This window comes from Vicugna pacos, chromosome 1 (genome assembly GCF_048564905.1).
Source record: "Vicugna pacos chromosome 1, VicPac4, whole genome shotgun sequence".
Taxonomy (NCBI): domain Eukaryota; kingdom Metazoa; phylum Chordata; class Mammalia; order Artiodactyla; family Camelidae; genus Vicugna; species Vicugna pacos.
In genome coordinates, this window is record NC_132987.1 from 49,082,655 (window position 1) to 49,108,654 (window position 26,000).

Here is a 26,000-nt window from a genome sequence, read left to right on the forward strand (position 1 = left end):
TTACTATTTTTGTAAAGGAAGGAGAATAGAAAAGCTACATCTGAACAGAGACTTTGACTTGATTCTGTCATTCATTATCAGTTAAATTGTATGATAATGTTTAATATTGGTCCTGTCTAGTATTTATGTGTGCATGTGTATATGTATGTATATACACATAACTTTTTTTTTCTTAGATCTATGTTCGAACAGGTATCTACCATGGAGGGGAACCCTTATGTGATAATGTGAACACTCAAAGAGTACCTTGTTCCAATCCCAGGTAAGGAAGTATATGTATTTATATTTCCCAAAATCATATTAGTGTTTAGCAATGTACTCAGTAAAAGTACTATATTTTACATCATTCATTTTATACAAGTCATGTAAAATTACTCAACATTTGCGTACAGAACATGAGGACATTCTGTCAAAGGGGTATCAATCACAGGATCACTTTATGGATTCTCTAAAATTTTATCGGAAGGGCTTTTCTGATTCTCTCTTCCCATTGTGTCAAGGAGAGAACCTAGAGTATAGTTATAGTTTTGTGCTGATGATTTCTTACATTAGATCTATAAACCTAGCCTTTTATTCTTTTCTTATCTCCATGTCCATTTCCATTAAGAAGTGAGAGATGGCAAACAACTTTAGAGCTGGACTACCCTAAGGCAGTTTCCTTTACATTACTCCCAAGAATATATGTTTATGGCATTCAAATTAAGGGTCTTTGAAAACAAATCAGTTTCTTAATGAGAGAGAGAGTTATTGGGAACATTTTAAATGATTATTGCCAAGATAAAATAAATAAGTAAAAGACCTATAATTCAGCAGACTAGCATCCTGCCATTTCTTTGCCTCTGATTTTAGAATCATTTGGGAATAAAAGTCTATTCCTTAGTGTAATACTAATTTTTTTATTGAAATATAGTTGATTTACAATGTTGTATTAGTTTCTGGTGTACAGCATAGTGATTTAGGTATACACATATATACATACATATTCTTTTTCATTACAGGTTACTACAAGCCATTGAATATAGTTCCCTGTGCTAGCAATATTTTAAGAGAACTCAAGTTGGTATTAAAGATGGCCTTTGTAGACTATCAATAGAGCTAACTAGTGGATCTTCTACAAGTAGATTTCATAATGAATTCAGACTGAGTTCTAGAAAAGCCAAGAAAAAGTTCTGGTCTTGTAATTAAATTGCTAGAGGTGGCCACCCTTATAGAACCTAAGTGAAGTTCAAAGAGATGGTAGCCTTTTCTACCAGGAGGAAGGAAAATAGTTCTTCACCCTACCTGAACTATTGTAGGTCAGAAAGTACATCATTCAAATTAGAAGTTATGCTGTGGCAACTTATAGCACCAGAATATTTTAAAATTTTTTGTTAGAATAACAAAAGTTTATTTTCCATTCATATGGCATGTCTGTCACAGGTTGGTGGGTGGTTGTGCAGGGAGGAGAAAAGCAATATTTGGGGAAATGATGGCCAAAAGTTTTCCAAATTTAGTGAAAACTATAAAACCAACCATCTAAGGAGTCTGACAAGCCCACAGCAAAGACTCCAAGACAATGTTGGATAGATTTACCCTAGTTGTTTCAAGTACCAAAAGTAAACAGGCTTTAGAAAAGTGAAAGATAAATTTGTTTAATAATACAAGATTAAAATGTCAAAATTTTAATAAAATCGCTATTTAGAAAGGACTTTCCTTTAAGAATTCTCTGTAAGGTAAAATCCCTATGGTAGCTGTATAAAGATCTCAGTAAAATTTTTAACTTTTCTGTATTTACCAAAAGAGATAAAAGTATATGAAGTTATTAGGAAGATAGAATCTTAAAAATTCTTACTGAAATTAAGTGATTATTCTAAATCTGTGCTTTCTATATGCTAAATAAATTGGTACTTTATGATTTCTTCATAAATGTTACCAGTAATCTCCCAAAATCAGAATCAGTTTGGAATGTATGTTTAAAACCATTGCCTACAAATAAAGAACTTAATTGTGGGTGTATGTGGGGACTTTAGAAGAAGAAAGGAAAATGTTTTATTTAGTTAGCATAGTACTGAACAACTACATTAATAGGACATAGCTCTCTTAGAATGTGCAGAAATTTTCTCATTAATTTAAGCAATTCTAAAGATTTAGAGGTAGTAAAAAGTACCAGGTACATGTATCTAATTTTTCTTAATTAACTGTGGACTTATCAAATCTCACTGTATTTCTTTTCACTGCATTTGTTGTTTCCTTTCCCTTTAGAGTTCCTTCTTGCTAAGTTCCCCCATTTTAAATGTAAGTCTTCTCTATATAAATGGACCATATATTTCTTTTTATCTTTGCCCATACTCAAGCAAAGGTGCTAGAATAAATAGAACTTATTTTATGATAAAGTTTTATACCTTAGTTTGGCTAACTAAAAACAGAATTTGTTTATCATTTTGTTAATTAAGTCTTATGTATAATAAAAAAATAGAAGAGTTATAAAAAAGCCATTTTGAAAAGTTTTCATAGTATCTACCTCTTGAGCTTGTAACATAGACCAATTACTGTTCTAATTGCTTTACTTATATTAGTTAATCTTCACAACAGCTTTTTAAGGATACTGTTATTAGTTCCATTTCACAGATAAGAAAACAGACAAAGCAAGGTTCACACATTTAGTCAAATAGTAGAGACAAGATTTTTACTCCAGTTAGTTTAACTTCTGAGTCTGTAGTCTTAGCTATTACTGTAATGTGTTTTAATTAAAAAAAAACCTATTTATTGTACTTGGATCTTTACAAGTATGTGTACCGATATAGACATAATTTCACACATAGCATCCAGTAAATTGAAGGGAATTTATCATAAAAATTTGAATAATTTTATCATCACTTTTTGTTAGAACTTTCCATTTTGTCCTTATTATGAATGTCAAGTTTTATTACCTCTTGTAAAGGAGTTATTTTAAAGTTTATATACTTTCTTCTTATGTGTCCTTCATTTTATTTACATACTGACTTATTTAAATTAATGGGCTTTTCTGAATGAAATTACATCATATATAAAAGTAATTAAATACAATTTTAATCATAATGTGAAATCTAACTTTATCTTATTTAGCTTCCCTTTTCTATCTGCCTTTTTCTATAAGCTAATTTGTTTTTAATTTTATTTTTGCTGAAATACAGCACAAATACATAAAATTATATAAATCATAATTGCACAGTTCAGTGAATTATCACAAAGTGAACACCTATATAACCACTACTGTGGTCAAGAATTAGAACATTTATCAGCATTCCAAAAGTATCTCCTCATGCCCTCTCCCAATCCATTAATCTTCTCTCCTTCCCAAAGGTAACTGCTATCTTGACTTCTAAAGCTATTGGTTAGTTTTGGTTGTTTCTGAATTTTATATAAATGGACTCAAGGAGTAGCTATTCTTTTGTGTCTAGCTTCTTATATTCAATATTATGTTTGTAAGATTTCATTATTGGTCATTTCTATTGCCATATAGTATGCTGTTGTATGAACATACTACCACTTATCTATCTTACTGTTGGACATTTGAATTTTTTGAACTTTGGGGATACTGTAAGTAATTCTATTAACATTCTGTGCAGAAATGCTTGCATTTCTGTGGTTTAAACCTAGAGTTTGAGCTGAATCATGGGTCAGTTTTCGTAGGTTATGCCTTCCAAATTGATTGTACAAATTACACCTCCACTAGCAGTGTATGAGATTTCCTGTTACTGTACCTCCTTACCACCCCTTAGTATCATCAGTCTTTATAGTTTTAGCCATTCTCTTCTAGAGTGATATCTCCATGAGATTTTATTTTCCATTTTTTGGATGACAAATGATGTTGACTATTTTTTCATGTTTATTGGCCATTTGCATATGATCTTGTGAAGTATCTGTTTTAGTCAGTCTGCGTCCTGTTTTTCATTTGATTTATCTTTTTCTTGAAATTTGTAGGAGTTGCTTATATACTCTAGATAAAATCTTTTTTTAATAAATTCGTTTTTTCTTTAAAATTTTACATAGATGGAATGAATGGCTGAATTATGATATATACATTCCTGATCTTCCTCGTGCTGCTCGACTTTGCCTTTCCATTTGTTCTGTTAAAGGCCGAAAGGGTGCTAAAGAGGTAAAGTATTTCAAAAGGAACAATTATATTCACCTCTAAAAACTCCATTATACTACTGATTGAATTTTTTCAAGAAGTAGATATTTTTCTTCATTTAAAAAATAAGTCAAACATTTTTAAATAATACATGTGCTTATAGACAGATACCTTGGGAGAGCTTCCAGAATTTATTTCAGAATGAGTATGTCCTGAGTTCATGATACACTTTTTAAACATGCAGAGTGACTATACATAAATATCTTTTAAGTGACTACATGCAAATATCTGTCTTGCTTGATTTGGTTCCTATCTCCTATTTATAATTAAAGAAAATACATGCAGTTTCAAATGGGAAAAAGGAAAGAAAGCACTTATACTGTGAAAAAATTAATGTGACTTGTTATAGACACCATTATAAAGACAGTTGTTGAATTTTTCTTTTGGGGGAAGAAAAGTGTTTTGAAATATGTTTTATAATTTAATCCACAGAGTAGTGTACATTTTTGTTTGTTTTTTTAAGGAACACTGTCCATTGGCCTGGGGAAATATAAACTTGTTTGATTACACAGATACTCTTGTATCTGGAAAAATGGCTTTGAATCTTTGGCCAGTACCTCATGGATTAGAAGATTTGCTGAACCCTATTGGTGTTACTGGGTCAAATCCAAATAAAGTAAGCTTTTTATTATCATAAATTAGATTTTTTCTTTTATGACAGGCAAGCATAATATATATAATAACTTTTATTCCCTCTCTTAGGAAACTCCTTGCTTAGAGTTGGAGTTTGACTGGTTCAGCAGTGTGGTAAAGTTTCCAGATATGTCAGTGATTGAAGAGCATGCCAATTGGTCTGTATCCCGAGAAGCAGGATTTAGTTATTCCCATGCAGGACTGGTAAGGCAAATCACTGCGTTTTCCTTAAGGGTCGGTCATAATCAGTGGATTTGGGTGCAAGCTTTTTGTATGGAAAAGTTTCATAAGTTTTAGTTACCCTGGCACAGATCCTGTAGGCTCTAGAACAATATTGCAATACAGTAAAATTTTCTCTGCTAATATGTCTACTGCAGCTCTGCCTCTCCTTAGTTTAACCTGCCTTCATTTAACAAATATTTGTTGAATGCTGACTATATGTACATATTTATTATGTGATAATAACTCGATAATAAAGTTGTGAACTAAAGAGACCTCTACTGATTGTACAGTCTAATGGTGAAAATAGTCCTGAAACTAGGAAAAACAGAAATGTAAGATTACAAATCATGGTAAATGTCATGAAGGACACAATAGTGGGCCAAGAATGACTAAGGGTTTTGGAGAGTAAGGCCCCTGAATAGTGAAATAGTGGAATAAATCATCACTGTTACATCATCCTTCAGTCTTCTTGCTACACAGCCCAGTGTTTTGCATCATTTTTCCAGAGGTATATAAAGCAGTCTGCAAACAACATCCTTGTAGTTTTTTGTTGCTGTTATTTCTTAGGCTTTCGTTGAACACGACTAATAATTCAGAATTTTTCCCTTTCCAATCATAATGACAAAGAGAAGAAAACTGAAAGAGGAAAATATTTCGTAATTATTAGACTGATCAGAATATGAATGCAGAGACAGATAATAGAACTTTTAAGCAGAGTTTCTCAACCTCGACATTGCTAACATTTGGGGCCAAAAATTCTTTGTCATAGGGGCTATTGTGTGTAGTACAAGATGTTTAGCAGCATGCCTGGCCTCTACCCCCTAGATGCTGGTAGCACCACCACCACAAGTTGTGACAATCAAAAATGTGTCCAAACAGTACCAAAGGTCCCTTGGAGGCAGAAGGGACTTTAAAGTCACCCCAGGTGATTTTAAAATCACATCCAGACTCTAATGATGATGTTGAAATTGATCATATAAGTGAAATATCAGGTGAGAGTATCTGAGATGAATTTTCTCGAACTCAGGAAACAATGAACAATATATCTCCAAAGTCAGTTAGTCATTCTACAGGAATGACTTCATCACACAGTATTTCTTAACAAGAAACTGGACCATGCCTCATCTGCAGTATTTGTTCCATCTTTTATGATGTGCACAAAATTTACTTTGTAAGTGGATAAGTGCTGTAGGCAAGTGTGTATACAAAGATGATTGGAAGGAAAAGGTGATGTAGAAATTTTTTTAAATCCTTGGATTGATTATTCTGATTGATACCTGTAAGCATAAAGTATAGAAGCATTTTGCAATTATGAAGCAAAGAAGATTGCTATCCTCTCAAACAAAATTATGTCACCAACTTTTTCAAAAGTATTGCATTTTAACAATGCATATATGAGAAGAAAACCCAGAAGTAATGATAAGCTAGAACTTAATAGATATGTATTTGAAATCTGAAATGAGTATGTACAAGATGGGTATATTTCAGGCTCACGCATGGCAGTTGATAAGCAAGTAGTTTGTTTTATTCAACGTATGTTGCCCATTTTGGATTATGAATTTGGTTCCACTGTGTTTAAATTCTTATTAAGATGTCTAATAAAATTGTTTTTCACCATCGCTTTATTCTCTAAATTATTTTATATTAAAAATATAAACAAAAATAAGTAAATAAAAGACTTAAGACTCCATTGGAACCCAGATGATAAATGGTAATGACTACTTTTCCTGATGAGTTGAGGGTTAAGTATTTATTATCTCTTACCTGGACCATTGCAGTAGCCTCGCAGCTGGTCTCCCTCTTTCCCCAGAGCAGCTGTAATAATATTTATAAAACATAAATAATAATTTTCATCCTTTGAGCAGCTTTCACTGAAAGTAAAATCCAAACCTTTACCCTGACCTGCAAATTGTGCATGCTCTGAATATGCCTCCTGTCACTCCTCTCCCTCATCTACTGGACTTTAGACTTACTGGTCTTCCTATTTCTCCTTCACACCACACTCATTCTCTCCTTAGGTACTTTCACTGTTTCCTTCACCTGCAATATACTCTTTCCCTGATCTTAATGTGGGTGGTTCTTGTCATTTGGATCACAAATTAATATTACCTTCTCAGAGGCCATTTCTGAACACCCAGTCAAAAGTAGCCACCCAGTCATTCTCTGTCACATCACCCAGAGCATCTATCTAAATCAGCTCTCCAGTATTTTTATTTGTTCATTTAATTTCCCACTATAATAGAGGCTCTGTTAATGCAGGGTGTTTTACTATTTTCTGAGCCCAACAGTAAGATCAGGACAAGGTACACAGTACATGTATTAATAAAGATTTACTGAGTATGTGCCAGTAATATTTCTTTATGCTGTTGGATAAATTAACAATGTTTAAATGTATTAACACCAAGCAACTTGGATGTCTGCTTTTGTTTTTAGCCATTAGGAATATATGTAACCCATCCTAAAGGGTTGTTTTGCATGATACATTAATATGCATTCATAATTATTCATTATGCATTTAATATATTTGTATATAAAGGGAGTAAATATATTACTTGAAATTTTGGAATTACACCAAAAGTTACAGTATTAATCCTTTCAGTTTCCAAACATTCAATGTGCAGTGTTTTAATGGGGTGTTTCTTTCTCCTTTGTTCCCTTACTTATTTTTACTTTTAAAATTGGAAAGCCTTGCAGTGATTATAAGGATATATTCGGGCAAGGATTATGAAAAAATTTATATTTTTATTTTATTACTTTTATTTTCTGTCTTATTCCAGAGACATTAGCAGATTAATTAGTAAGATACTAAGAAGGGTCCTCATCAGGAAGAGAAGTAAATTGTTCACTACTACCCACTAGAATCCCAGTCTGGTCTTATCCCTAACTTTGGCAGTTACTGTTCTTTGGTTGGTGGTAATGTTAACCAAGTGAGTTACTGGATTTGTTCCACAAATACTGTCTTAAGTTGGTTCTTTCCTATCCCTGAAAATAAAGTCTTGTAATGAAACTAAACTGTTTCACAACCAGTCATAAGCAATGTAAAGTTTATTGCAAATTAATTTTCTTTTTTTGCAGATCACTCATGAATCTAGGTGGGAGAATATGGCAAAGAAAATCATATAAGATATTACTTTATTTTACAGAGTAACAGACTAGCTAGAGACAACGAATTAAGAGAAAATGATAAAGAACAGCTCCGAGCAATTTGTACACGAGATCCTCTATCTGAAATCACTGAGCAGGAGAAGGATTTTCTGTGGAGCCACAGGTAAGTGTTAAGATGGAGATTCTGTGTTTCTTTCTTCTATTGCAGAAGAAAGAACTGACTTTGACTGATACTGTCACGTTTCTGCCATTACTTGTTATAGTAAATAAAGCATAATTTACGTGACTTTTTATTACAAACACAGTCCATTTTTAAACTGTGGATATAGATGAATATTCCTAAAAAATCATGCTGCAGTGGTACTAACCTTGCATATTGAAGGCTTTTTTAAATTCAGAATCCTTAACATGACTTTCTTTAGGATTTGGGTTTTGTCTTTTTGTTTTCAAATAAAATTTAAGATCCAAAAAAAGTACCTGCAGTTTTAGATCAGTTTAGTTGTGATTTAGTTGGTCTAGAGATTTTCATTTTTAGGAGTTCCTTCCATTTTTTGTTTTTTCTTACACTTTTTTCAAGTAATAGTATAATGCCTTATTTTCACTTCCAAAGAAATTATCCTACAGATTGGTAAGTGTACATTGGTTTATTTAAATAAAGCAGTAAAGCAGTTGCAGTGTATTTCTGCAAAAAGTTCATTTAAACATAAATTTTGTCCAGTGACCACAGTAGAAGTGCTGCATCTGCTCACGGTTCATGTTGAGTAAGTAGATGAAAAATAGGAACTATACGAAGAGTCTTACAACATAAATTCATAATTTTTCCTAAGTACCTATTCTCCATTTGGATTTTTCATATTCTATGCCATTATAACTGTGTCTGAGTATATATATACATGTATGTACAGCTATAGTGTTAAATGCAGATATCTTTTGATTTTAAAGAAGGCTGGTAATGGTAAGAAGTTTTAAAAGTGTTTGGAACTTCTTAAAGATTATCTAATTGAAAATTTAGACATCTAGGCCTTTTGAATAACATGCAAGAATGGTTTTTATTTTGTTTTGTCGTTTCCACACAGGCACTATTGTGTAACTATTCCTGAAATTCTACCCAAATTGCTTCTGTCTGTCAAATGGAATTCTAGAGATGAAGTAGCTCAGGTAAATGCATGTTTGAAATTACTGAATAACTGTTGCACAAGTCTGGTTTGTCATTCAGATTGTTTTCTGCCAGAAATGCTGTTTAAGTATAAAAGATTAAATACACTTTGTTTTAAATTAACTAATAATGATAATACAAATGGTCCCAACTTACCATGGTTTGACTTAAGATTTTTTGACTTTACAATGGTGTGGAAGTGATATGCATTCAGTAGAAACTATACTTCAGGTATTGAATTTTGATCTTTTCCCTGGGCTAGCAGTGTATGATAATAAGATACTCTCTCCTAATACTGGACAGCAGCAGCAAGCCGCAGCTCCCCGTCAGCTGGGCGATCATGGTGGGAAACAAGCAATCTCCTTACAACTATTCTGCACCCATACAGCCATTCTCCTTTTAACTTTCAATACAGTACTCAATAAATTACATGAGATATTCAACACTTCATTATAAAATAGGCTTTGTGTTAAATGACTTTGCCCAACTGTGGGCTAACGTAAGTGTTCTGAGCATGTTTAAGGTAGTCTAGGCTAAGCTATGATGTTCAGTAGATTAGGTGTATTAAATGCACTTTTGACTTAAGATATTTTCAATTTTTGATAGGTTTATCAAGACATAGCCCACCATAAATCACAGAAGATCTGTATAGTAAAGAAAAATACTGTTTATACAACTTCCTCTGATATAATTAATTAGAACTAAACATTTTAAGCACTGAATTCATAAAGGAGAACTTTTATCTAATTTTTAAAATAAGAAATTAAGACAATGTCTTAGAGGGTTTATTCACAACTATCTTTGCTTTTTAAATATGATTTTTTATCTTACTCGTACACAGATGTATTGCTTGGTAAAAGACTGGCCTCCAATCAAACCTGAACAGGCTATGGAGCTTCTGGACTGCAATTACCCAGATCCTATGGTTCGAAGTTTTGCTGTTAGATGTTTGGAAAAATATTTAACAGATGACAAACTTTCTCAGTACCTAATTCAGCTAGTACAGGTAAAATAATGTAAAATAGAAAAATAATGTTTTCTTCTAAATCCTTGCAACTTCCAAAGCCTACTCTATTAACTGGTTTTAAGCTTTTTTAAAATTCAGTTTTATTACCTGTAGTACTACTCTCTTCCTGAAAAACCTCCTTAAATCCAACCATGCAGAAAGAAACTGACCCTGATTGGTGTGGAGTTATTTTTATGTTTGTTTTTAATCACGTAGGTCCTAAAATATGAACAGTATTTGGATAACCTGCTTGTGAGATTTTTACTCAAAAAAGCATTGACTAATCAAAGGATCGGGCACTTTTTCTTTTGGCATTTAAAGTAAGTCAAATTATTTTCCCATTTAATTCCTTAGATGTATATGACTTGTATTCTCAGTAGATATATAAATATGCACTACTTATCTACTGTTGTTTTTGTGTGTCTAGAAGAGTTTTCCATACTGAATGTATATCATACCAGTGATGAGTTTCCCTCAGCTTTTTCTCTTTAACATTAAATAAGCAGTAAAATTCTAAATGAAATTTAACACAAGAATGAGAGCTGAAATATTTTTAAAGATTTTGATTCTACTGTAAGCAAAGTAAAATTTGCTAGGTCCAGAATCTGGCTGCAGTCAGTTTCACTGTATGTGAGGATTAAAATATCACACTGCTCCCCCAAAATATCTTGCCTTGGTATTCAGAACAATAATGACAATATCCCAAGTTTTTTACAAGAATACAAGCTAATTAAGAATAAAAGGTATTTTGCAGAATATGATGTATTTAAATGCACAAAATTAGAGGTATAAATCATGTACTTTTTTCTAAATTTAGAAATGGATTTGTAATGACATAGTTTTTTAAATATTAAAGTAAATTAAAAATGGAATCTAGAAGCTAGATTTAAAATAACTTAAATTCAGACACAATACAGAAAAGGTCAAGTAGTGCTCAGTTAAATTCAGACACAGTACACAAGAGTCAAGTAGTGCTCACTGAGCTCTTCACTCCCTTCTTACTCATTTTATTATTTTAGTGCCTAATTTCCTTTTGTCACATTTATATATCTTGTTCTGAGATTAGTAAATGAAAAGTAGTTGAAATAAACCTAAAATTTAGTTTTTTATTTACATTTCCAAGAACTACTTAAAACTTCTTGATTATTTTGCTTCCAAATGATAGATTTTAAATTATTTTATTGTTAGTATGATTATAACATTTGTTGAATTTAGAAAAATGTTTTTTTTTAAGATTGTATGTATACTCACTTAAATCTCAATCTCTCTATTTCTCTCTTTCTCTTTTTCCCCCCTAATGTTGCACTGGTGTTTTAGATCTGAGATGCACAATAAAACAGTTAGTCAGAGGTTTGGCCTGCTTTTGGAGTCCTATTGCCGTGCATGTGGGATGTATTTGAAGCACTTGAATAGGCAAGTTGAGGCGATGGAAAAGCTCATTAACTTAACTGACATTCTCAAACAAGAGAAAAAGGATGAAACACAAAAGGTATGTGACTCTAGTTTGTTTTGAGATTCCTTTCATTGTTGTTCGGCAGGGTTGAGAGTCCAGTATATGTGCAGATCATAGGCCTCAGAATTAAGCAGGTTAGGATTTAGATCCAAGTTCCACTGCTTCTAAGCTGTATAATGTTAGACACATTATTTAGTCTCTTGAGATTCATTTTCCTCACCTGTAAAATGGAATAATACTTTCTTTGTAAGGTTGTTGTGAGAATTAAATCATACGAGATATGCAAAGCACCTATCATAGTCTCTCGAACATGGCAGGTGCCCAGTAAATGTCTGCTCCCTCCTCTTTCCCCTTCTTTCACCTTTTTATAGCCCTCAGTCTTAAAGATGATTTTTCCTTGCTCTATGTTACTTATTTTCTTTTAGTAATGACCCTAAAAATGAGAGAAAAGAAATCAGTTTTTCTGTTTCTAAATTTAAAATGGACTCTCAGTCACACAGTGAATGTGTCACACACTCAAGTCATTGACTCAAGTCATTGGCAGTCTAAGTTTGTGTAACTAAGGAACGTGAAATGAAAAGGTTTGTCATGACTTTTTCCTACTCCTTATCCTTTATTCAATCCAACACACCCTACAGTAAAAAGTGAGCTCATTCTTCACCTCTAGTGAAATGAAAAAAAGAAAATCCCAGTTAATTAGTGAGTCCCCAAAGAGCAGACAATGTAGATTAGTAGTATGAATAAATTTTCAACATCTTCATTAATATTGCTTGAAGAAAAACCAAGTTTAAAAGAAAGTTACTGTATTAATCTAAATGCCATACAATATGTGAGTGAGTTGATTTTATTGAAATTGTGGTATGTAAGTTCAAATACAGGTTATTAGAAAATAATTGTACTGTTTCTGCTGCTGGAATTATGAGCAAGAGGGGACTAGGCTGCTTTTAAATAATAAAATTTGTTATATTTATATTGTAACTGAGGTAAGAAAAAAGAAATTAGATACTATTTAAATTTGTCAATACGAGCATTTCTTCTAAATTGAAATTTTCATATCACAGGTAGGCTGTGATGCAGTGGATTAAAAAAATGATTAAAAAGCATGTTACTTTCCAGCTATGTGCTCAAATTTGAGTATAGTATGAGATTTCCCCCAACAATTTCTTTTAGCCTCACTAGACCATATACCCAGCAGAGAATATGGTGAATGTGGTATTTTCTGAAAAACTTAAGAGTAAGATGATTAAGCTGAGATAACATGATGTCTCCATAATTTTTCCTCTAGAACAAAGGTCAGCAAACTTTTTCTTAAAAAGCTAGGTAGTGAATACTTCAGACTTGGCAGGCCATGCAGTCTGCTGTAACTGCTCACCTCTGCTGTTCTAGTGTGGAAGCAGCTAATGTCTAAATGACTGGTGTGACTTACAAAAACTGGCAGCTGACACACAGGCCGTAGTGGCTGAGCCCTGCTGTAGAGCCAAAACGTTGTCTCTGTCAACATGCAGAGTTTTCATCACAGGAAGGTGCTCAGTATTGTTGCTCTCACTTGTCCATCTGAGTTGTGCTGCTTTGTGTTATAGAAATCCTTCTAATTAAAATGCAGCCAGTCCAAGACATGAACTCAAAGACTACACATTACTGTAGTTCCAGTGTATAAAAGAGGTTAGCGATTAGTTTACCTTTCATCAGATCAATTTCTAACCACGATTATGCTTATTTGTCAGGTACAGATGAAGTTTTTAGTTGAGCAAATGCGGCGACCAGATTTCATGGATGCTCTACAGGGCTTTCTGTCCCCTCTAAACCCTGCTCATCAACTGGGAAATCTCAGGTAAGGTACTTCATTGGAGGTTTTATTAATACATTTAAACAAGTACTTTCTCTGGAGAAAATCTTGAAAGAAGTCAAAATGCCCTTTATAATTGTGTTCAATAATATGTGCTACTCTCTCCCATTTCCTAACCTGCAAAATAAGAGTAGTAAAAATTTCTCAGATTCAAAGCTGTACTTATTCAGAATGAGTTTTTACTACTTTAAAAATAGAATTTAAAACTCTATGGCCAGAATTTCTGATATCATAGGATAAGAAGATTGTAATATCTGTAAAACTAATTATATGTCCCTGTATTTATGGAAAATTCATATTCCATTATATATGAAATTTTTAAAGTTAATATGTATTTTTTGTACTCAGAAATGAATTTATAAGTAAAATTGAGGAGAAAGTTTAAAATTTTTATAAACTTCAAAAAGCTATACTATATATGTATTTTAAAATAAATTTGAGACTATAAAGAATAACAAAGCTAAAGTTCCTAGTAAAGTTTTCAACTGTTTTAAAGGCTTGAAGAGTGTCGAATTATGTCCTCTGCAAAAAGGCCACTCTGGTTGAATTGGGAGAACCCAGACATCATGTCAGAATTACTCTTTCAGAACAATGAGATCATCTTTAAAAATGGGGATGGTAAGGAAGAGTATTAATGAACTTATGATACATGAATTTAGCTATCTTTGTACACAGGGTATTTATGAACCATGAAGACTGCTGAAAGCCATTTAGGGAATATGCATGTGAGAAAATATCTAATATTAAGCAGATGTCTTAACCTTTAGAATATGTATGTATAATTATTGAAAAGAAGTACTAGGTTTAGAAACAGAAGGCCTGAAATCAGTTTTTGTCATTTGTCTAGCTATATGAGTATCCATTCATTCCATAAATATTTGATGTGCTAGGTCCTAAGATTCTAAACATAACACAAAACAGAATCCCTGCCTTCTTAGAGCTTACAGTCTAGCAGGTAAAAGAGAGACATTAAATAAATAATTACAAAAACAAAATTATAGCCCTGGTACAAAAGAAAAGTGTAGTCTGCTAAGAAATCATAAAAGAAGGTCTTAATTTACTTGGGGTACAGACTGTGGGAGAATACATTTTTATATATTAAAAAAAAAATATGTATCATTGATGGGTTTCCATTGGGAAATGACCTTTGAGCACTGAATTCTGTTAATCCAAATATTTTAATATAAACATGTTCAAATTTAAGGACTCCGAAAAATAAGTAGTTTAAATATTTTAATTCATTTTTTGTGAAATACCTGCCAGTTTATCTGACATTGTTATACAGATTATATAGATACTTTAGAAATGGGTTAAAGAATCAGATTATTGCTTCCTTATAGATTATTTTGAAGAGCAAATACAGCTCTGTATTTTTCATATGAAAACTGTGATGATATACTAAAATTTGCATTTGTGACATTTAATGGTGTATACATATTATTTGAATTTCAGATTTACGGCAAGATATGCTAACACTTCAGATTATTCGCATTATGGAAAATATCTGGCAAAATCAAGGTCTTGATCTTCGGTAGGTAACCAGTAAGGCAACATGTATGTTGAAAGTTATCCTGAAAATGTAAATGATTAGTAAATATTAATTATAAAGCATATAGAGTCATAATGTCTATAAAGGAATGTATAGAGTAGTAACTAACACTAATTGATTACACTATGGCACTTTCATTTATTCTCTTCTTCATTGGCTTAGAATAGCTAATGAGATTCAGCTAGTTAAGAAGAACTGTCTCTAATAACCTGATAAAGACTCTGCAATTGCCTCCGAGTGTCACTAACAGTCTTCCCTTGGTATCTGCCAGGGATTGATTCCAAGACCCCTGTGGATACCAAAATCCATGGATGCTCAACTCCCTTATATAAAATGGCATAGTATTTGCATATAAGCTATGCATATCCTCCTGTAGATTATAAGTCATCTCTGGATTACTCATAATACCTAGTACAATGTAAAGGCTATGTAAATAGTTGGCAGTATGCAGCAAATTCAAGTTTTGCTTTTTTGGAACTTTCTGAAATTTTTTTCCCCAAATATTTTCCATCTGCAGTTGGTTGAATCCAAGTATGTAGAATCCACCATTATGAAGGGCCAACTGTATTTTGGAATAGAGCATAGGAGACACGATACACAAAAGACCCTTTTTTTAATTCAAAAGTTAAGGGTTTCAAAGAAAGTTTCTTCTATAAATTTTTTTAATTCTAAAACTTTATAAACTGTCTAGTCTTGAATCAGTTTTTCAGCAAAATTTATGAAAGCAACTAATCTTAAAGTTTTTGTCATTCTCTTGGTTTCTGCCCAACCCTCCCAGTTACCAGTATTATCTCCAAATTTTCTCTCATGCTTCATCTTCTCCTAGTCATTTTTGCTTCTAATAATTTTTCATTTTCTTATCTGTCTCTTTGCAAATCCAGTCATTCAGGCAAAGGCCAGCCTCTCCGAAAGTACTTTTGTCTGTAGGTAAACCATAGGAGTCAACTCTAGCTGCAGCAGAGTTTATTAGGGTTTAATTGTATGCCTCTTCATAGATTAAGTAGCTAATATACAAAAATGTATTGGTGACAAAGAGTAGAATCCTTTTATTGCAAAGAAGAAAAATGGACATCTCAAGTAACCTGCTAAGGGACAAAATTAAGTCATCAATTTCAGATTCTTAACTCCTGATTCTTTGTGTAATCCCTGCTGCTTTCCAAAAGCAATTAGTGTTAAACGAACCAAGTTCCTTTTTTGGCATAATTTCATGTGTCATGAAAGAGCCACGTGCCATTACTACTACCACCCCTAGGAGAGCAGAGTACAAAGAAAATGCAGAACTAGGCAGAGTAAAGGAATGAACTATGTAACTCTGGTAATTACAGTATTTAATTGCAAATTAGTGGCTGTGCAAAAATGCATTTAAAGTTAAGCTAGTTTATTGGAAGGTAAGTTGGATCTTTGGGAAGTTGTCATATCTTAAAATATTTTCTAAATATTTTTCTTTTAACTTAAGTAAATTTAAGTTAAAATCTTATTTAAAATTTAAATTTAAATAAGAAGTGAATTTAAGTAAAATCATAGCATTTTTAGTTATACTTCACAAAGCTTAGATTCAGGTTTATTATAACTCTGCTAAGGTTTTTTGTTTGTTTGTTTGTTTGTTTGTTTGTTTTTTAGTAATAAGCCTTATAGGACTATGTGACTCTTTAAACCATAAACATGTTCAACATTAATAGAATTAAAATAAGAGAGAATGATCAGGAGTACAACCTTAAGAAATTCCTGTATTTACTAGGATAGAAGAAAAGATTCCATAAGAAAAATGGTCAAAAGGGTAGGAAGACCAGAGTAAGTGATTCACAGAACTCAAAAGGGGAGAGATTCACAAACAGTTTACAGTATTAGGTGCTGCAGGAGTTTAAGAGCATAAGGACCGTGGAAAAACCCTTGGATTTGATGATTCATGGTTAGCTTTAAGAAGAGTTGAGTCAGCAGAGTGGTAGGCACAGAAATTAGGCTACAAGGAATTAAGTGAGAAAATGAAAATAAGTATAGACCATTATTCTGTTAGGAATTTTAAAAGTAAAGGAAGCGTGGAAAGTATGAACAGTAGCTTATGAGAACAACAGAGCAAGAAAAAACATACTTTAGTACTTAAGTGCCAATTGGAATGTTAGGTGCTTTTTTTCATTATTTCTTTAAATTAACACCCTTTATGACATATATTGTTTATTCTTTTTTGTTATTCTGTGTGATGAATGGCAAGAACCCATAAAGCACTTCTGCATACCAAAGTAGAGTCGTATCAAGGAAAAAGCATTGGTAGGTTGCTTGAGTTGTGAGCTGAACTAGCTGCTTTTACCATGGAACATTTTTACCTCAAGAATAACTATTAGACAAGCTTGTCATTCAGACATGGGTACTTAACAGACATTTTCTTGAAAATGAACATATGAGCCTCTCTCTTCAAGAACAACTGACAGTATTTGTTGTCAATGATCAAATTTAAGCTTTCAAGCAAAAATTAGAATTTTTAAAAACTTGTATCCACTGCTATGAGCTTCCTCCAGATTAAAGACTTTTCTGGTGAGGTCATTGATAATGTTAACTATTGTGATTTTGTTTTTACTTGGTATAATGAAAAATATCAATATTTGGAAGATCTCCATAGCTCGGTGAACTAATATCTTCCAAATGACCAGTGCAGAATATTATAAAGTCATATACGGGTAAAGGTTCCATTCAGAGGCAAGATAGACAAATGGGTCATAATGTAATAGAGTATGAAAAGTTTACTGATACGGTTTCACATTCCATGTTGCAACTTGAGAAACTATCTCTTGTCAAGTTTTAGAATAGCATCAAAGAAAAGTATCTACAATTATCTGAAAAGGGTATTACAGTACTCATTTTCCAACTAGATATCTGTGCAGGGCCAGATTTTCTTCACATGCTTCAGTTAAAACATCACATTAGACTGAATACAGAAGCATGTATAAGAAGCCAGCTCAGTACTATTAAACCAGACATAAAAGGAATTTGAAAAGATGGGAAATAGTGTCCTTACTAAAAGAAAATTAAAATCAGGTTAAAGGAGTAAAGGTCATGCATAACAAATTGGCAAAAAGAATATTTTTGTATTAGCCTATTAAAATATTAGCTATTTTAGAGAGCACCCTTCTAGTTGCTAGATGGGATGCTGCTCGATTCGTGAATCTCCTAATAAAGCCAATTAGATCCTCACTTTAAAAAAAAGATAAAATATTTGTGATTTTAAAATCCCATCATTTAATTGCAGATGTCTTGATCCTTTTTCAGAATGTTACCTTATGGTTGTCTGTCAATTGGTGACTGTGTGGGACTTATTGAGGTGGTGAGAAATTCTCACACTATTATGCAAATTCAGTGCAAAGGCGGCCTAAAAGGTGCACTGCAGTTCAACAGCCACACACTACATCAGTGGCTCAAAGACAAGAACAAGGGAGAAATGTGAGTTTATTGTTCTTTTCTCTCTATGTTAATCTAAGTTTTGATAGATAAGTCTTCTAATGGTTGACTTAGACCAGAAAAAAAAAATTATATTTACTTTGGAAGAAAATTAAGTTCAACCTTTGAAATATTTGAGATCATTATGTTTAAATGATCAGAATTGCTTCTAATTTGGTAAAATCCTGTACATTCAACTTAAGTGTCTCAAATGTGTTTCTTATTGCTTATTCTTTTTTTAAAATTAACATTAAGTAAAAATAAAAATTAAAAATTTTACTTCTAATTCATTGTTAAAATGATTAGAAAAATTTATTTTGATGACATAAGTATTTTTTCACTATAATAAGAATTATGATTTGGTCAGAGAATAGAAATTTTCTTAGAAATCCTTGAAAACATCAAAATCTCAAAATTCCTCAATCTTTGAACATAAGTACTTCCTTCCACTAATGTCAGTGATTGTTTCATTGTATCAGTACAGACTGTAATAAAGACTTTGACCATCTTTTCCCAGTTTGGACTGGATCACTCTATACTTCTTTGCTAACTCATAGGTGTTTCATTTCTTTGTAGATATGATGCAGCCATTGATCTTTTTACACGTTCGTGTGCTGGATATTGTGTTGCTACTTTCATTTTGGGAATTGGAGATCGTCACAATAGTAACATCATGGTTAAAGATGATGGACAAGTATTAGTTCCTCTTTTTAAATGTTTTGGCACTTTTAAATTTACTAACAGGACATTTTTGCATTTGTCAAATTATAACATTCTTTTTTTTTTTTTTTTTTGAAAGTTGTTTCATATAGATTTTGGACACTTTCTGGATCACAAGAAGAAAAAATTTGGTTATAAACGAGAGCGTGTACCATTTGTTTTGACACAAGATTTCTTAATAGTGATTAGTAAAGGAGCCCAGGAATGCACAAAGACAAGAGAATTTGAAAGGTAAGCTCAAGAAATCAAAAGCACAAAATAATTCTTGCTGTTCTACAAAAAACAATTGGTATTCTTCAAGTAGTTTAAAATAATAGGTATTATATTAACATTGTAGCATAAACTGAATATTTTAATGTGTTTATTTTTATTTATTTATTGTGTAATGCTGTGAAGGAAATGTAAAGAAAAACCAGTTTAATTTATAGTTAGTTAAGATCTAAAAAGAAAGTGATCCTTAAACTTCATAGTACATTAAAAGTTTTTATTTACTGCTGTTTAAACAATTGGACTCCACCTTCTTTTTATTGACAAATAACGTATAATGCTTCAGACACTTTTTAGTTGTATAATCTGAGGAATTCAGTCAGCTGTAATTACCATGTTTATTCATAATTTTTCTTATTGCCTTATGGTATATCATTAGTCTGTCTTAAACTTTAAAGTACTTTCAAAAACCTTTTTAAAAATTCTGTTTTATCTGTAACTCAGTCCTGGCCCTAGCCTAAACCCTAGAGGTTTTAGTATGGGACCAGTTCATACATTTAATAAATCCTTATCAAACTCCTAATATGCCAGGCATTATTTTAGGTGCTGGTGATAGAGTAGTAAACCAAGTTCCACGTTCACATTTAGTGTTGGGTAAAGGGAATAGAAAGTGCTGATAAAGGGAGTAGGGAAAAGAGTGCTATTTTTCATAGTTTTGTCCAAGAAGGCCTCTCTAACGATGTGACATTTGAGCAGAGACCTGAAGGTAGTAACACGATTTACTCCATACTGACCAAACTGTTCTTGTTACTTGTAGGTTTCAGGAGATGTGTTACAAGGCTTATCTAGCTATTCGGCAGCATGCCAATCTCTTCATAAATCTTTTCTCAATGATGCTTGGCTCTGGAATGCCAGAACTACAATCTTTTGATGATATTGCATATATTCGAAAGACCCTAGCTTTAGATAAAACTGAGCAAGAGGCTTTGGAATATTTCATGAAACAAATGAATGATGCACACCATGGTGGCTGGACAACAAAAATGGATTGGATCTTCCACACAATTAAACAGCATGCTTTGAACTGAAATGATAACTTAAGAAACTGAAAGCTCAGTATCTGGATTCTATACTGCACTGTTAGTAACTGTCAACAGGCAAAGACTGATTGATTGCATAGGAATTGCACAATCCATGAACAGCATTAGAATTTACAGCAAGAACCGAAATAAAATACTCTATAATTTAAATAATGTAAATGCAAACAGGGTTTGATAGCACTAAACTAGTTCATTTCAAAATTAAGCTTTAGAATTATGCGCAATTTCATGTTATGCCTTAAGTCCAAAAAGGTAAACTTTAAAGATTGTTTGTATCTTTTTTTAAAAAACAAAAACAAAAAAAAACCCCAAATATATATAGAAATGATGGAGAAGGAAAAAGAATGATGTTCTTTTTTTGTCTTGCAAATGTTCTATGTTTTGAAATGTGAACACAACAAAGTCTATTATTGCATTAGGTCCAAGTAAACTGGAGTTTGACGTTAAATTACATTAAGATTGGAAAATAACGAAAATTTCTTATTTTTTCATTGCTGTTCAGTTTATAGTTTGAAGTGGATTTTTGACTCCTTGTTTGATGAAGAATGCTTGGGGTGTAAGGGACTCTTGAGATTTCACCAGAGACTTTTCCTTTTTAATAAATTGAACCTTTTGATGATTCGGGGTCTTATCTGCAAAGTTTGGGAAGCAGTCACAAATGAGACCTGTTATAAGGTGGTGTTTTTAGGTTTTTTTCTGGACAGTATTTACAAGAATCCGATTCTTACTTCCCAGGGAAATTCTGGGCTCCCACAAAGTTAAATAATAATCATAGAGAAAGAATGAGCAGGAATCGTTCTTGCTCCAGAATTGTACAGTATTCACCTTAGATTGATTTTTTTTCTCCTTTTGCAATTGAATTGAATACATTTTTTGTGCATGTTTTCCAGAAAATAGAAGTGAGTATTAATGTTATTAAAAAGATTATTTTTTTTATTAAAAGCTATTTATATTATAGAAACTATCATTAATATATATTCTTTATTTACATGATCTGTCCCATAGTCATGCATTGTTTTGCACCCCAAATTTTTTATTGTTTGTAGCAGCATGGTCAGCTTTTCTCTTGATCTGTGAGTGAGGCTCAGGCACTATCCCATTTATACCAATGACTAGTATCTAACTACTTAAGGAAGACAGATTAAAGTTCCTCCTCTTTCCTTTTATTTCCTTCTATTTTCACTTGAATTCCCCATCTTCCATCCTCTTTTATAGTTGAGAATGCCTCAATCATATGAAATTAGTTACCAAAATTAACATAATTGAAACTATCTGCCTGATGTCTTAACCCCCCTACTGAGATATACTCATGAATAATACTTTGTAACATGGCAGAATAGAAACCATGAAATTTTTACCTTTTTAGACTATTTATTCAATATTTCAATAATAAAAGTAGGACCTTAAACCGTTTTAAGATCATGTCCCATTTCTGAGTGGTCAGGGCTCAATCTCCAACTTTATTAAATTGCATTTGAGCACAGGATACATTCTTAAACATTTTGAAAAACATTAACCCAAGAAGTAGGGGCTAAGGCTAGTCATCACTCTAGAACCTGATATTTTACTCAGTATTTGAAATGAATGATTAATGCCCTAGGAAATAGCTTTAGCAAATGTCCAGGTGCCACACCAGAAAAAGTGCAATAATTTACTGACTGTTTTCTAGATTAGGCATGTTATTGGAATACAACTTTATGAAGAGTACACATTGTATACAGCATCACTTAAAAAATAATTCATTTATGAAATCAGTTACCTATAGTAGAAGTCTTGAATAGTGAACAGGGACTCTAATACAAATACTCTTAATATTTGGCTATTTTAGAACCCTTAAAGGGCATAATTATTGGAGATTTAGGTACCTCACTAAAGCATGTATATAATATTGCCAACAAAAAAATTTTGAAGATTAGGGGAACTTATGTTTCTAAACTGTGTTGGAATAGTTAAGAAGAATTTAAACTCTGTTTTAAGCAGGAAGCCAGATAGATTATTTTGCAGATATAAAAGATATCATGACTTATTAAAACTTCATGATTAACATTTTGTGTCTTTTAGATTTATTCAGTTAATACATACTTGCATCCTAGTATTTTCTATGTCGGATTAATTACAGGAAAACTCAGTAAAATGGTACAAATCTGAAATTTTGATGGTAGAAACTGAAGTTTTAACAGAGAACCGTGTTTTACCAAGTGCCAAAAAAGCTTTGAGCTTCTTTGCACAAAATTTATACAATTTTTGCATTTTTCACATCAGTCCAGATACTCTCCTTCCCCTGGGACCTCTCCACCGTTAAAACACAAGCCGCATAGCTTATTTTATCATTTACATTTATTTTCAAGAGCTATTACAACCAAATTAATTCCGTTTGAAGAAATGTAAACAAATTCGATAAACAATATAGATTAAGGGATCTTGCTAAATGCAAACAAAGTACATTTCAAACAAATACAAGCAGAGTTTATGCAAACAACATTAAAAATCAGAAAAAGGGAACAGGTAGTACTTAGAAGGCAAAGAACCAAAAACTGAGTTAAATGCAACATGGGGTGACTAGGATGTTTCCAGTCAGTGATGATATAGCTACTTCCAGGTACTTCAGTATCAGAGATCAATTCTGATTGGTCAGTTTCTATAACCAAGCATCCTTGTCATTGAATGTGGTATAACTGACTATTGGCTCAACAATTTCATTTGATCACTTAAGCAATATTTCTTTTAGTGACTATTTTGGAGAATAGAAGAAAAGCAGGTTTAAAGAAAATAAAACCTAATTTAAACACATTCTAGCAAGAAATAATCAACTGTTCACAAATCATGTTTTAATTTTTTATCATATTCTCAGCTATAATCATTCATTTTGAAGATTTTTAGACTGCTGTTAATTTGAAATCTGTTAATCATATTGTGGAACTTGGTTTTTTTAAAAGATGTTTCTAATTGGATTTTTTTAAAGAATGGAATTTGGTCGCTGTTTTACAATAGAACCTAAGCTTTTTGTGGTTCTTAGTGTCCTCTGTAAAACTTAGTGTCAAAGTGATCAACTTTGGGGTTTTCCCTTCTAATCTGCTTTATATTACAAGCCCTTTAGGAAGTGGGAACCTGATGAATATACAATGAATTGTAAAATATTTTAATGTGTAACTTTTTCAACTGTGAAACTATGACTATTGGTTTTTTGAAGAAAACAGCTGCTGATAAAGTATTTTGTGTAAAGTGTAGTTCTTATTAATCAGGAAAATAATCAATTATTTGGTTAGAATGTATATATTATCTTAGATTTTAAATAGATTGGTGATTTCACATAGGTAAAACATAGTCCATCTGTATTCTTTTTTCCAGCAAAAATTGAGTGATTTGGCATTTACAAAAAAAGAATTTATGAGCAGCCTATCTATTTAAAAGACACCATAGAAATTTCACAGTACATAAACTTGGATTTGTTTCTTAATGATTTGTAAATCCATTTAATTCATATCCTGACCAATAGCTTATGCTTCCCAACTCTTTGAAGAAATTTAAATTTCCAGCATTATTTTAAAGCCAGCAAGTTCACTTTTTGTGAATGTTTTTAAGTTCCTTTTGTTTCTGTGTCCGCACAAACTGCAGATCTGGGCTGGACCCACACACTCAGAATCTACCTTAAAAATTGATTTTGATCACTAAAATATTTCAGTGTAAAGACCATATGTGGTGTTAATAGATTGTGGTGCTTCTGCTACTTAAAAACAACTTTCATACTTGAGTTGTTTTTGAGAAGAGGGGCATGTGGAAGGAGGGGGCAAAACAGGGAGTTGTTGTTTGGATGAATTACATTCTTCAGATCCATCCTGCTCAGATCAAGCACTAAGACAAGGCTAGAAGTTGTAAGAGTATATTGTGCATACCATGAGGGAATTATCTCTTCATCAAGGGGATTTTGACGGCTGAACTATACAATTCAGCATTGACAACATCCTCAGATGATAATTCTTGGTGTTCTTTAAAATACAAAGCAAACCATTTTTATTTTTTAATTACTACATTAAAAATTGTAAATGTATCTTATGTGCCATGACCTGGGAAGCCTTTTTTTTTTCTCTTAAAAGTTATTTTCACTTTCTGAAAAGATTATAGGGTTTAGCTCAATGTAAGTATGGTCCTGATAAAATTGGATTTAGATTGGTAACTCTACCTCGGGTTAATAAGGAAAAAAAAACAGATGAGTCACAGTTCAATACTTCTGGCTCTGATATTACAGAGCATCATATTTTAGATTTGTAAAAGTCAGAGTTGCATGCCTTGTTTGTAATGGCATTGGAGATGATATTAAGAAAAATTTTTGGTTAAAATTTAATCATTGCTCAAGCCACGTGAAAAAGGCAGTAGTGCCAGGAGGTTCATTGAATTCAACATTGAAATTAGTTTTGTTTTCTTTATTGTTAGTGAAACTGGTGTGTGTGTATTTGCAGACATTTCAATTTGTATGCACACTGCTTGCTAGCCTTCGTTGAGGCATCTTTTATAAAAGGTATAAACATCAAGGTTCTAAAACTCAGAGGAGTTTCCCAAGTTGGGATGTTAGTTTTTTAACAAGCTCATTTTGTTCAAGTGCTCCATTTGAGTAAGGTTTTACACTTTTTATCAATGCAGCACCATTCCTTTTGCTTGGCTTAGATATGGTCATATTTCACCCATGCTAGTTAGCAAAAAGTGACAGTTATGAGCTATAAGAAAATCTTCTGACTTGATTTTTGCACAACTCCATTTAAGAGTTTTAGCAGGGAGGGGAAAAGTAAAACCAGTCCACTGTATGTATTAGTTGGGTAACTGAGTTTCACTACCAACAATAGACTCCAGTCCTCATGTTGGTTAAGTATGGGAAGAGTTTTTAATGCATTTTGTAGGCCAGTTAAGTTTATGAATCTGTCTAAAACATTATTTAATCTCTTACTACAATAATTTTGTTATGCTAAGAGCCTTGTATATTTTTTAGGTGATTCTTAACTTTTGTTAATGCTTCTAGGCTAGCAAGGAGGCAGAAACCTTCATTATTTTATTATATTCTCTCAGAATATCTTTAATAAGACTAAACTTCTTAATTGTAGTATGTATTTCCAAATGTCATTATCTATTGATTTCATAAGAAAAAGCCCCTTGTCAGATTAAATTTATATTCCTAAAAGTGGTTGGAAAACTTAACCTTCATCTGATTCCTAGAAATATTTTTGGTTATGGAACCAAAGTTTCAGATGCAATTAATGGTTTCAGTGTGATTCATTCCTCTGATTTTTTTGGTTGGAATAATATCCAAAAGAATAGGTCCTTTTGGAACATAACAGTTTAACATCTTGGGCAATGTGGCACTACCACAGGAAGACTACTGACATACCAAATGTTGACCTTGGAAGCTTCAAAAAGGAGCTCCCACCACCT

At 32.3% G+C, this 26,000-nt stretch overlaps 1 protein-coding gene across 1 annotated transcript in view; it reads left to right on the forward strand.

Annotated features, from left to right (window-relative positions):
- Window positions 1–23,801, forward strand: part of PIK3CA (phosphatidylinositol-4,5-bisphosphate 3-kinase catalytic subunit alpha) — a 74,949-nt gene extending 51,148 nt beyond the window's left edge. Inside the window, exons 6-21 of the mRNA XM_072961324.1 lie at window positions 177–262; window positions 4,012–4,117; window positions 4,617–4,769; window positions 4,856–4,990; window positions 8,152–8,276; window positions 9,190–9,271; window positions 10,111–10,275; window positions 10,492–10,595; window positions 11,593–11,764; window positions 13,453–13,559; window positions 14,071–14,192; window positions 15,027–15,105; window positions 18,385–18,555; window positions 19,129–19,246; window positions 19,352–19,503; window positions 20,297–23,801. Coding sequence (XP_072817425.1) covers window positions 177–262; window positions 4,012–4,117; window positions 4,617–4,769; window positions 4,856–4,990; window positions 8,152–8,276; window positions 9,190–9,271; window positions 10,111–10,275; window positions 10,492–10,595; window positions 11,593–11,764; window positions 13,453–13,559; window positions 14,071–14,192; window positions 15,027–15,105; window positions 18,385–18,555; window positions 19,129–19,246; window positions 19,352–19,503; window positions 20,297–20,567 — 2,148 coding nt within the window. The 3' untranslated portion in view covers window positions 20,568–23,801. The remainder of the gene's footprint in view (window positions 1–176; window positions 263–4,011; window positions 4,118–4,616; window positions 4,770–4,855; window positions 4,991–8,151; window positions 8,277–9,189; window positions 9,272–10,110; window positions 10,276–10,491; window positions 10,596–11,592; window positions 11,765–13,452; window positions 13,560–14,070; window positions 14,193–15,026; window positions 15,106–18,384; window positions 18,556–19,128; window positions 19,247–19,351; window positions 19,504–20,296) is intronic.
- The last annotated feature ends 2,199 nt before the right edge of the window (window positions 23,802–26,000 follow it).